General features: G+C 35.5%; 1 protein-coding gene across 3 annotated transcripts in view; it reads left to right on the top strand.

Moving 5' to 3' along the window:
- SLC39A12 (solute carrier family 39 member 12) overlaps nucleotides 1–9,976 on the top strand; it is a gene marked incomplete at both ends in the record, with an annotated part of 69,266 nt that extends 59,290 nt beyond the window's left edge. For all 3 annotated transcript variants that reach the window (XM_079774016.1, XM_079774018.1, XM_079774017.1), the window contains one exon: nucleotides 9,848–9,976. In XM_079774016.1, the coding sequence (XP_079630142.1) occupies nucleotides 9,848–9,976 (129 nt within the window). The remainder of the gene's footprint in view (nucleotides 1–9,847) is intronic.
- Nucleotides 9,977–13,641: the final 3,665 nt, after the last annotated feature.

Here is a 13,641-nt window from a genome sequence, read left to right as displayed (position 1 = left end):
ACTTAAAATATATATATGATGAATTTTAATAAATAACTTAACAATGAGCCTCTAGTTTGGTAATTCCAGATACATTGAGATCCTGTGGTCTTTGCTTTCTTGCTTGATAAGAAAAATTAAGACTGCTGTATTAAGCTTTTCTGTGAACACAACTACTAATTTAAAAAGACCTAAATTCACCCTGACTAGTTTGGCTCAGTGGATAGAGCATTGGCCTGTGGACTGAAGGGTCCCAGGTTTGATTCCAGTCAAGGACATGTACCTTGGTTGCGGGCACATCCACAGTGGGGTGTGTGTAGGAGGCAGCTGATTGATGTTTCTCTCTTATTGATGTTTCTAGCTCTCTATCCCTCTCCCTTTCTCTCTGTAAAAAAAAAAAAATCAATAAAATACATTAAAAATAAATAAATAAAAATAAAAATAAAAATACCTAAATTCAAAATAGGCCCTATCTGTGTCAACAGGAACAAATGTCCCAATTTTGGGATATTGTTGAGTCAATACCTCAAACTGTGCTGAGGGTATTACTATTAATACTAAAATATGATGCTAAAAGAAAATATACTCTAACACCCTCCTTTACATTGCTGTCACAAGGCCTGTGTATGGATTCTTTTTTTTTTTTTGTACATGTCCAGTAATTCCAACACAATTTATTGAAAAGACTATCTTTGTTCCATTTTATCATTTTTGCATCTTTGTCAAAGATCTGACTCTATTTCTGTGGGTCTATTTCTGGCTAATCTGTTCTGTTCCAATGGTATGTTTGTCTGTTCTTTCACCAATACCACATTGTTGATTATGGTAACTTTACGTAAATCTTGAAGTTGGGTAGTATCAATTTTCCAATTTTGTTCTTCTCTTTCAATATTAAGTTGGTTAATCTGGGTCTTTTGCATTTCTGTGTAAATATTAGAATCAGTGTTTCAATATCCATAGAAAAACTTGTAGGATTTTGGTTGGCATTGCTTGAGTCTATGGAATAACTGACATCTTGACAATATTGTCATGTCCATGAACATGGAAATTTTCTCCATTTATTTAGTTTTTCCTTGATAGCTTTCATTATAGTTTTATAGTTTTCTTCATATAGATCTTGTACCTCTTTTGTTAGATTTATATCTAAGTATTTTATTTTTTGGTGCTAATGTAAAGGGTAATATTTTTAATTTAAATTTCACTTGTTCATTCCTGGTATATAGACAAGTGATTGACTTTTGTATGTTAACCTTATATCTTGACATATGCACTTATTAGTTCCAGCAGCTTTTTTGTTGATTCTTTTGGATTTTCTACAAAGAGATCATCTCAACTGCAAATAAAGACAGTTTTATTTCTTCTTCCCAGTCTGTATACCTTTTATTTCCCTTTCTTCTCTTTTTATTATTCTCTTTTTCTATATTCCTCTCCCTACCCCTTCCTTTCTTTCCCTTCATGAATTTGAGGAAGTTTCTCTCTATTCCCAGTTTTCTGGGAGTTTTTTTAAAAAAAATCATGATATATGTTGGATTTTGTCAGTGCTTTTTATGCATTTATTGATATGATCATGTAATTTTTTTTTCTTTAGCTTGTTGATGCTATAGTCTAGATTATACTAATCAGTTTTTGAATGTTAAATCAGCCTTGTAAAAAAAATCCCACTTGTTTGTGGTATATGATTTTTAAAAATTTGATTTACTACTATTTTGTTGATTTTTTTGCATCTCTGTTCATGAAAGATATTGGTCTGTGGTTTTCTTTTCTTGTATTATCTTTGTCAAGTTTTGGTATTAATACAAAGCTGGCCTCATAGAATGAGTTAGAAAGTATTTTTTTTTTTCAGCTTCTATTTTCTGAAAGATTATAGAAAATTGGCATAATTTCTTCCTTAAATGTTTGGTAGGATTTGCTGGTGAACCCATCTGTGCTTAGTGCTCTCTGTATTGAATGAAAGGTTACTTGATTTATTTTATAAATACAGGCCTATTCAGTGTCTACTTATTCTTGTGTGAGTTTTGGCGGATTGTGTCTTTCAAGGAATTGGTGCACTTTTTCTAGGTTAACAAATTTGTGGGCACAGAGTTATTTATAATGTTTCTTTATTATGCTTTTATTGTCCATGGAAATTGTATGTCCCTGTTTTCATTTTGGATATACGTAATTTGTGCCTTCTGTCTTTTTTCCTTAGTTAGCCTGGGTAGAGGTTTATTTATTTTATTGATCTTTTCACAGAATCAGATTTTAGCTTTGTTGATTCTTTTTATTGATTTACTGTTTTCAATTTTATTAATTTCTGCTTTATTTATTTTTTCTTCTCCTCACTTAAGATTTAATTTTCCATTCCTCTTCTAGCTTCCTGAGGTGGAAGTTTGGATTATTGATTTTTTATCTTTCTTCATTTCTACTATTTCCCTCCAAACCCTGCTTTTGCTGTATCCCCAAAACTTTGATAATTGCATTTTCATTTTCATTTAGTTAAAAATAGGTTTTAATTTATCTTGAAGGTTCTTCTTTGACCCTTGTATTGTTTAGAACTGTGTTGTCTAATGTCTATGAATTTGGTGGGATTTCCCAGCTGTCTTTTGTCATTGATTTATAGTATAATTCCACTGTTATACAATTTCAATTATTTTAAATTTGTTAAGGTGTGCTTTATGGGCACAATATTGTCTGTCGAGGTGAGTGTTTTATATGAGCTTGAGAAGAATGTTAATTATGCTGTTATTGACTGAAGTAGTTTATATATGCCAATCATATCCAGCTTACTGAAGATGCTCTTCGGTGATCTTATGGATTTTTTGTCTTCTGGTTCTATCCATTTCTAATAGAGAGGTGTTAAAGTCTCCAACTCTCCATCTGATTCTCCTTGCAGTTCTCTGAGTTTTGTCTCATATAATTTGACACTCTATTGTTAGGAACATACACATTAAAGATTATTGGAGTATTGAGTCTTTTATCTTTATCTAATGTCCATATTTACCCCTGGTAACTGCTCTGTTGGAAATTAATGTAGCTACTCTCACTTACTTTTGATTAGAGTTAGCATGATATAGCTTCCTCCATCCCTTTACTTTTAATCTATATTTTTTCTTTATATGTAAAGCAGGTTTCTTGTAGACAGCATATAGTTGGGTCTTATTTTTTATCCACTTTGAAAAGTGTCCTTTAATTAGTGTATTTAGACCATTGACACTTAGAGTGATTACTGATATCTATAATAATAAAAGGGTAATATGCTAATTAGGCCGGATGTCATTCTGGACGTCCTTCCTGATGAAGCCGGGGTTGGAGGGAAGCCAGCCGGATCCTGGGTGCCTGCGGGTGACCTGAGGGAAGCCAGCCCAGGTCCCGGGTGCCTGCTGGTGGCTGGAGGAGGGAAGCCCGGGTCCTGGGTGCCGGAGAGAAGACAGTACCAGCAGCTGGGGGAAGGAAGGCCTACTCTTGCATGAATTTTCGTTCATTGGGCCTCTAGTAGTTGGATAAATATCTACCATATTTGCTACTGTTTCCTAATTTTGCCCTTGTTCTTTGTTGCTGATTTTATCTTTTCTGCCTTGTGGTTTTAATTGAGCATTATATTATTCCATTTTGACTCCTTTCTCAGTATATTAATTATATTTCCCTTTTTAGTTTTTCAAGTGGTTACTCTAGAGTTTTCAACATACATACAACTAATCCAATGTCACTTTAACATAACACTATACTGTTTTATGGATAATGTAAGCACATTGCAATAAGAAAATATTCTTAATTCATCTTTCCATTCTTTGTGTTATTGCTGTCATTCATTTCACTATACATAAGCACATGCACACACATAGGCATACATAGTCTAATGCATTGTTGCTATTACTTTGAACAAATTTGTTAGATTAATTAAGAGTAAGAAAATACTTATTCATTTTCTGATGTTCTTTCTTTATGTACATTCCAGTTTCTGACCTATATTATTTTCCTTTCTCCAAAAAACTTCTTTTAATACTTTTTGTAAGGATGGCCTACTGGCAACAAATCCTTTCAATTTTTGTGTCTGAGAATATTTTTATTTACTCTTTACTTTCTAAGGATAATTTTGAGGGCACAGAATTCTAGGTTTGTGGTTTATCTCTCTCAACACTTTAAATACCGGTATTTTACTTTATTCCTTTTATTCACATAGTTTCAAAGAAGAATTTAGATGTAATTATTAACCTTGCTCATCTGCCTATAGGTATGTTTTTTCCCCCCCTCTGGCTTATTTCAAAAATTTAAAAAAATCTTTGAATTTCTGAAGTTTGAAAATGATATGCCTATAGGTAGTATTTTGGCATTTATCCTGCTTAATGTTTTCTGAGCTTCCTGGACCTGTGGTTTAATGTCTGACATTAATTTGGGAGAAATTCTGCTCTAGGAAGTGATATTCTCTGTATCTGCCTGTGTTTTGCCAGCAGTTTTCCCTGTAACCTCACTTCTCTGACATATCTAAGAAGAGTTTTTGTTTTTTCAGTTTTCCCAGTTTTTTACTTGTTGTTAGGACATGCTGGCAGAATTTTAATCTTCTTATATGCCATGCTAGAAACTGGAAGTCTTTGATATTCAACTACTAAGTGTACTGTTTACACATGCAAACAGATAATTGCAGATTTGCAACCCAAATTGTGGCACTAACAAGTTCCCATTTTGTTCTTAGCTTTGTGTATTTGAAAGGACAAAATTAAGCCATTTACAGATATAACAGAGTTAGAGCAGCCCACAAAATGTGTGTTCTTAATTAAGCATAATTAGGATGTCCTACAAAATAAGTTTGAGTTTTTTTATCACATTTTTTAAGAGACAAGGATGGTTTTTCTTATCAAATGCAAATGTACCAGTATACCTGACTCCTTGTGCACAATGGACTTTAGGGTCCCTCTGAAAGAAAGATGGCATAAATCAGTTTTCAAGTGAGTTTCATGAATGAAAAAGAAAATATTGTCTCTTGAAAGTTAATGATGCCAAAAGCTACACTTTTCTAAGAGAGAAACAATATTCAAATTACAATTTTATCTTCATAATAGATATCACCAAATGTCTTTAATAAATGAATGTTGAATTTCTATATTTGAATTGTAAATTTTTAATAACAACAGGCCTTTGAAAATTTCAGTGTATTTTAAAAGCATTGAATGCTGAGCTTTCTTTTTCAGTATGTACATTTATGAACCATACTGAAGTTAAGTATTGAAATATCCAGTAATAGGTGTTTAATTACACCAACAAGAAGCCAGTTTCAGATTACAGGCAGAAATAAACAGAGGTTTTGAATGACAGAGGAGTCTGAAGCTTAGATGTACAAGGAAAGACAAAAACCTAGTTCCAGAAGATGCTTTATAGACAATTCTTCTCTGTGATGAGTCCTCCCTAGTATATAATTATTATATAGTACATGATGTTAATATTCATCCACTTTCTTTCCTAATATGTTCTAACATTCTCTGTGAGCATTCATTTTAAAGCATCATCTTGACTGGAATATATTTATGGGGACTGACTCAAGTTTAAATATTTACTTTCTAAAATGTTCAGAAATCCTAATTAGCAGTTGAATATCATAACAACATCTCACTTAGTAGAACTTGCAGGAACCATTAACTGTAGAGAAGTCTCAGTCAATATGTGGACTATATGCATCTCAGGAAATTTCCTGTACTTGATTCAAAATTGAAGAAAAGAACTTAATAACATGTTAAAAGGTTGCATTTTAGATAAATTTTTTTTTCCAGAAAACTACAACTCCTTGACTATCATGTCTTGGCATCCACTGATTTGAGTTGGGAAACTTGTAAACATAGAGGTATAGAGGTAAAAATGGAGATTACTTTTTACTTCAAGGATTCCAACTTTCTGGCAGAAATCTCAAGGCTGTTTTGCTAACATTTCTTCTCTCTCTCTCTCTCTCTCTCTCTCTCTTTTTTTACCTTTTACATCAATATCAAGATACTCTATCATTTCACCCCCTCTGGTCTTAGGGTATAAATCAAGATCTGTAAAATTATTTAATAAAGGAATTTAATTGCTCTGAAGGAAAAGGGAACTTTTCTCTCTTGAAAGCCAGGGAAAGATGGTGGCACTTAAACTCCTATAGAGATTAAAAACAAAACAAACAAACAAACAAACAAAACAACAACACAAAAAACCCACACACAGTAAAAATAAAATGTAAACGCTTTAAGTTAATTCATCTGGACTTTTATTTTCCTTCTAAATTACTGATTGAAATGTATAAAATATATATGGGTGTATTCAAAACAAATGAAATGCTGCAATCAGATGTGGTTTGAGCTTTGGCATTTTATATTTGTATCTTTTGGAAAGACTTTCTGTAGTACTCTCTGGTATTTTGGTGTGGACCCAAGAGATACTATGGTTCATATGTTCATCTATAATCACCTAAAAGAAAGCCAAGTATTGTCTCAAAATCAAGCTAAACTATGTTTTCTTACCAAACCTATTTATGTGTGGGTATGGAAAGCTCAGCTAGACCACCCAAGTTAAAATTAAAGCTTCAATATCAAGATGAGAATCTCCTTAAACTTTTTTTTAAATGTTAATTTTCATTGTTTGTCTGCTTCTGTAGGTTTACCATGTTGGTGTGCTGTTATAGCATTTGTTGGGTGCATATTGTCTGACTTGAAAACAGAACCAGTAATGTGATCTTTTATGACAAAGGCAGCATAATATCTATATGTTGTATTACATATTTTCATCACATACAGTGACTATTTTATGCCTAATTGGACATTTTTAGTATTTGCATTTTCCATTTTTTAAAATTAGATAGAAATGTATTGCTAAAAATAGAGATGAATTCACATAGAGAGCTGGTCTTTGTGTTGATATGTCTTCTATAGTAATGAGGTCACCTGGCTTCTTTCCTAGTTCTGACATCACATCTGTGTGACTTTGGATAAGTCATTTTCCTCCCTGAGCCAATGTTTTCTAATAGCTATAATGAGTTAGTAATTTTATCTCTTTTAGGATTATGAGAAGAAAATGGGATGAGGGAGATACAGAAAGTGCACAATAAAACGGATGTAAATGAATATAAACATTGCATAAGAGCTTCAGCCAGAGCATTAAAGACCTTGAGAGAAATATGAGCTGCTAGAAGGCACACCTGAATGGACATCAAGTTAGCATAGAGCCAATTATTTTGGGTAAAAAAAAAGGCAGGAACCTGTTGCAAAACTCCACAGAAGACATTGTATTTCATATGAATGGTGGTTCCTGCAGCTCTGAAATACTCATGATGTTTTTTTTTTTTTTTTTTTTTTTTTTTGTGGGTGATGCCATCTACACACTCAGAATAAAGAATTATTGGTTTTGTCACTGGGAGTGGGACCACTGGCAAAGACTGGAAGCTCTTATAAACACATGTATTGAGTTCCATCATGGCACTATAAGCAAACAGCAGGTCTATAAGCTTAGGCTAGTGAGATAAATAATAGATCAACAATTTAACAAGATATCATAGCATTTGGGGATTTATTCAGTACAAACTGATTGATATTTTCAGGAATTCTCTAGACACTAATTCTATCTCTGTGTTTTTTGTATCAATATTTTTGCTATTAAATCTACCCTAATAAAGACCTACTTCTTCCCAAACAAATATCCTGAGTGGAAGTTTGAAGCAAAGAGGGGAAAGAAAAAGGAGCTTACTAAATGTAGGTTCATTAAGACATTAATGGTTTGAAAATTCATCTCAAGTTCTATCTATTGAACAAGAACCATTTTCAACACCATGCTTATACCTCATCTGAAGCATTTTTCTCCATTACATCTCATAATCATGATGGTTCAGTAAATGATCCATATTTTATCACTATTTGCCAAGAAAAATCTTTCCAGAAACTACTTGTACTATTTTGTCAAAGATGAATAACAGCTAGGTGGCACTAGAGACAGTAGAGGTAAGAGGAGCTATTAATTCAGCCACACCTTATAAGTGAATATTAGTTATTTTGTATTAAAACAAAACAAAACAAGAAGAAGAAGATGGAACTATAAAATGTCTTATTCCAATATTTAGAAATAAGGCTAAAGTTTGAGCCCTTACTTGACCTGAGATGGCATAACTGTGTCTCACAGATACAGTCTGAACTATAAAGTGCCAGGACAGAACTAAACCGATTGTTTATGTTGTCTGGCCTGGGAGTAAACTATTGAAAACTGTTTTCCCACCAAACTTTTCCCAGCAGAGAATAAAATATAGTATTGAGAATAAGAGATATTGGGAAACTCCAATGATATATTTTGTTAATCCCTCAAAAAATATTATCGCTCAGGATGGTTAGAGCCCCAACCTGATATGCTAAGGTTGCGGGTTTTATCCCCAGTCTGGCACCTACAAGAATCAACCAATGAATGCATAGATAGGTGGAACAACAAATCTATGTTTCTCTCTATATATCCATCCCTCTCTCTAAAATAAATAAAAAATACTTCTAATGGCAAACTCTTTGAGAAAAAATACATTCTATGGATTTTCAAAATATCATTTTAAATTTATAATAGATAGTGAACCCTACAGGATTTCTATAAAGCAGCATGATTGACTAACCACATGTTTAAAGATGGCAGAAACTCTCTTCTACATGAGGCCTACACGATATATCTAAAATAAATAAATAAATAAATAAATAAATTAATTAATTAATTAATTAACAAGGCAGGAAACACCAACAGGACACATAATTGAAGGCTATCCATCTAAGAGAATAATTCTGAGTCCTGTTTTGTCTTTTAGTCCACTGCTCCATGCTGGGGTATGAGTAGCAGGTTGCAATAATCCTGATTCTCCTATCTGTTGAGCTAATTAGAATGGAGAAATGTCCACCTCAAGCACAAACAAACAGAACATTCAGGATGTTCCTCTATAGGCAGTAAATAAATATGTCAACCTATTTTATAGTGCCATAAATCTAAAACCCTTGCATATTTTATATGTTTGACCTTTCTCTTGCTAGATAAAATAATCCAGTGGTTCTCAACCAGAGGAGATTTTTATTCCCACCCTCACTCCCAGGGACATTTGACAACATCTGGAGACATTTTTGGTTGTCATGACTGGAAGCAGAGGGACAACTGACATCTAGTGGGTAGAAGCCAGGGATGCTGTTAAGCATTTCACAAAACGCAAGAGGATCTCCACAACAAAGAATTATTCAGCCCCAAATGTCACTAATGCCAAGGTTAAGTCTCTTGACCTGAGCCTCTTCTCTCTCTGTGATGTAAGAGAGATATACCACTCTGATCTTCTCAGGGCCAGGGAATCAAAAGAATGTGAAACAATAACCTGTTGAGGCACTTCACAAAGATGCTTGAGTGAACATCACCCTTCCAATGGCGTGGCATTTCACAAATACAAAACGGTGGTCACTGGTCTCTCAGAGAATAAAATATAGCCTTAGGAGATGATAACTTGATCGTTCTAGAGGTCATCTCTTTAAAAAGAAACAAATATATGTGTTGCAATAACCAGTGTATTTAGCAAATTCATAAACATAACAGAACAGTAAAAAATAATACCTTCCATCTATTATCTACTTCACATTTAAGCATTTTCTAAAGACAAGAGTAAGAAGAGTTGGGTTTGCTTTCGGTTGATAACTATGTTATTTTAGGACTTCTGGCAACACTAGGATCCTTGGAACCACAACCAAACAGCTTAATTTATCTTACGCTTAAAAATTTCGGTTAAGAGTAGGTATTAAGCATTTTGCAATTGTTTGGGGAATTTTAAAGGTTATTGAGTTCTGAATAACAGAGTCCCTTATGTTTTCCCACCAAACTTTTCCCAGCAGTGAATATATCTGGATCTTATTCTGGTTTTTTATTCTTTTTTTAGCTTCCTGAAATGACTCATGTTCAAACACGGCGACCCTGGTTGATGTTTCTCCTGCAGAATTTTGGACTGACCCTAGGTTGGCTTTCTCTGTTACTCTTGGCTATATATGAACAAAATATTAAAATATAAGTTAAAAGCCTCAAAATCCTTCAAAAATGAATTTATATGGTCTCATTTTTGTTCCATTTGTTGTACTCTATAGTGACTTGTAAATTAAGTATTTTTACCTTAGCGAAGTATGTCTTTTAGTTCATTAACTTATTAATTTTATAATGCAATTTTGTGTTTGTAGTATAAACATGTCAGGTTGTCCTTAATAAAAAATTTTGTTTTTAGTCTACAACATCATGGAAATCATACCTCTTTTAGTTATTAGTAAATTCTAAATTAATTTTGGTAAACTTTCAAAAATACCATTTTCCTAATAAAAAATGTTTGTTGGTAATATGTGAACAGATGCCTGTTGGGATAAAATTTGCTACAACTTCCTTGATGTCAAAAATATTTTTTTCTGTGTGATTATAACCATAAGCAAACTAAATTCCAAATAAATGTAATAAAATTTAGTTTGAATTTGATGGTTTGTATTACCTTCTGTTACTGGATGTCAGATTCAGAATCAACTCTCATAAAACCAATATAGTATCGTTCACCTGGAAGCTTGTCTCACCGGTTCATAAATGCTTATAAGCAGGCAGATTTGGGAAGCCTGAAGGGTAATATGTCAGCATTCTTCTATGTAATCACCAAGTGAAATCTGCTCCAGGCAAGATAAAGCTCAAAATTTTTAAAAATAACAAAGCTTAAGTCAGGCAGTAGGTTAATGTGTCAGCTCACACGGATTTAACAGGGCATGCTTATAGGGATAATATTACTGACAAGTGAGACGTAGTTTATATTCTTTCTGAGGAAAAGACCCCTAAGCCTTATTTCAGTAGGCTAGCTCATGACAGATACAAACAACATAACTAATAACCTAGAAAAATTATTAAAATAGAAAATAGCCCTGGCTTTAGTCATTTTTCTTGGGAAATAGATGCCTAATATTTTTCTTATTTTTTTTCGTAATATATATGGACAAGGGGAAAAGCCCGTTTTACTGCCCAAATGACTCATGGCACTCAATCAAACACACCTCCGCTACCTCTTACTCACCAGGAGGTAGATACCTTTGCCAGGTCCCACCCAGGCATAGTCTTTTTCAACCACTTTTATTTGTTTTCAAAATGAGGTGGGTTTCTTCTTCCGTTGTTTGTAGAGATTGATTTAAGGGGGCATCATGATAAATGTAATGGTCCTCAGGTGTTGACATACATTAGGATTAACTGGTGGATTTATTAAAATACAGACTTTGGGCATCCCTCCTGAGAGATTCTGATTCTGTAAGTCCTGGGGCCGGGAAGTGGGGGGGTGGGCGGGGAGGTTTGAGACTGATTTTGAACAACTTTCCAGCAATACTAATGATGATGCTGCGGGTCAGGGCACCCCTCTGAGCTCCACAGGTGTGCTAGAAGTCAGGCACACCTGGCTTCACAAAAGAGCATGCGTACAACTCTGTTGCCAAGGGGCTATGTGATTTTATTTATTTATTTTTAAATACATTTTATTGATTTTTTACAGAGAGAAAGGAAGAGGGATAGAGAGTTAGAAACATCGATGAAAGAGAAACATCGATCAGCTGCCTCTTGTACACTCCCTACTGGGGATGTGCCCGCAACCAAGGTACATGCCCTTGACTGGAATCGAACCTGGGACCCTTCAGTCTGCAGGCCGACGCTCTATCCACTGAGCCAAACCGGTTAGGGCATGGGGCTATGTGACTTTAAGTTGATTAACACGCTACCAACTTCATGCTAGATCTGAGTTCCCAGTTTAAAATCTTCTCTTGACCCCCTTGCCTTTGAGAGCCGCATCTATCGCAGGAGTGACTGGATAAGGAATAGTACCCATATTTGCCTTGAAAGGTAAGCAGACCTGACACGGGGAGTTGTGTCCGTCTTTTGTTAGGGAATAACGTGTAGCCAAACAGAAACGCTTTGTACATGTCAGCAGGGTGGAGGTTGCATAAAGTAGCACCTGGCACTGTGTGTGTTCGGATTTCTATGAACAAGTCGTGATTTTAACAATGAGCCTTAATTTTAGCCAATTTAATTAGAAAAGCTCTAATGATGACTTCGTTCCAAGTTGCAGTTTAGAGTAGTTTGGGGGTTAGCTAAATTAAAATTTGTGATGTGAGCGACTCACTTCATAACCTTCAAGTTAGAGTGAGTTTAATTTGTCTCCTAGGGTGAGGTTGTGGCCTGGTTCCAGAGGGGCTTGAAGGCAGCTGGCTGTGGGAAGGATTTGGAGGGACAGTCACCAGCGTGCCCTGACTGTAAGCAGAGACCTGACCGTCAGAGGTCATGCAGAGGTCATCCTAAAAATAGTTTGCTATAGTGGCTCCCGAAGGCACCTCTCTATGCTCCCAACCCGCCCTCGTGCTCTCTTAAAACTGGCTCTTTGCTAATCCACATCAGGTGGATTAATTTGCTTATCCAGGCCAGCAACCCAATAGCCTGAGCTGGACCTCCAGACACCAACAATCTTAGAATTGCTAGAAATCTTCTTTTCCTCAAAATCGAGTGGTAATAATAAAAATATTATGACAATTTGCCTTCTAAACATGGACAGAGTCTAAATTTGGGATGGGTGAACATCGTCATTGCATGAAGTTGTCTAAATTGTGTGTTATTTACTGAGCTTTGGGGTAAATGGTGTTTTCCTTGAAACCAGATTTCTCAATAATGATAGAGTATTTCTGTCCACCAGGACTAAATTTAGGATTCCGCTGTATTTCTACTTGGTGATTGATTTTTATTTAGTCACTGAACTAGAAATGGGCCTGGAGAAAAATCAAAGAGCAAATCATACAGAATCTTATTTGAACATCCATCACCCGCTGACAGAGCCGTCTTCAGGGGAAGGGATTGCACCATGTCGCTGTGGTGCTGAGCGCAGGGCCTGGGAAGATGGTTCCACTGCTGTGTGCTGAGAGGACCCGGGTGTTATATAACGGTGCCCACAAATTATGGACACTACCCCTCCGCCACTCCTCCCAGAACCCGACTTTGGAGGTGAGAGTGTGCCTCCCTCTGTTACACACACCTCTCAGGTTACTGCACGTTTACAACTTGCTTCTCCAAAGTTGGAGTGAAAACTTGGATCATGAGGCTGCTAAACACTGGGGTAGACTTGAGGCTCTTGTGAGATCATTAGGAATTCAGGCTCTGAACTGGAATGTTGGTTCAAATCCAACTGATGCCACCTCATAGCCTTGTAATTTCTTTGAACAATAACTTCTTCTCATGTGAAATGAAGCTAAAAATAGACCCTACCTCATAGGATTGTGGTGAGGTCAAAGTGGGATAAGTGTTCATGAAGCACTTGGCACAATACCTGGAAAATCCTGATGCCTCAAGAAATATTAAATCATTATCATCATCAGTCTCCCCCTCCTCCTTTTTAAAATCACAGTTTCACAGTTTACCTCTCAAGGTTGTACCTTCGGGTCAAGGAAATGTCTTGCCTTGGTGGAAAATGGATGTCAAGCCTTTTTCTGTAACTGTAATCCTCTCCAAGCCAGCTCCCACAGGTCTTCAAAGTTGTCCTTAAACTTTTTCCACCTTGACTTATTTCCAGAGGCAGAGAGATGGGTGGGAGTGGCTCTGGTTTACCCGACTCTGCCCATCTCCCCGGGAAGCCTTGGGTCACAATGCTTACACTCAGTGTGAGCCCTCTCTCTTACTTTGTCTCTT

This window comes from Cnephaeus nilssonii, assembly GCF_951640355.1.
Source record: "Cnephaeus nilssonii genome assembly, chromosome: 1".
In the NCBI taxonomy this organism is placed as follows: Eukaryota; Metazoa; Chordata; class Mammalia; order Chiroptera; family Vespertilionidae; genus Cnephaeus; species Cnephaeus nilssonii.
The sequence above is the reverse complement of the archived record's forward strand: the minus strand, read 5'-3'. Positions and strand labels throughout refer to the sequence as shown.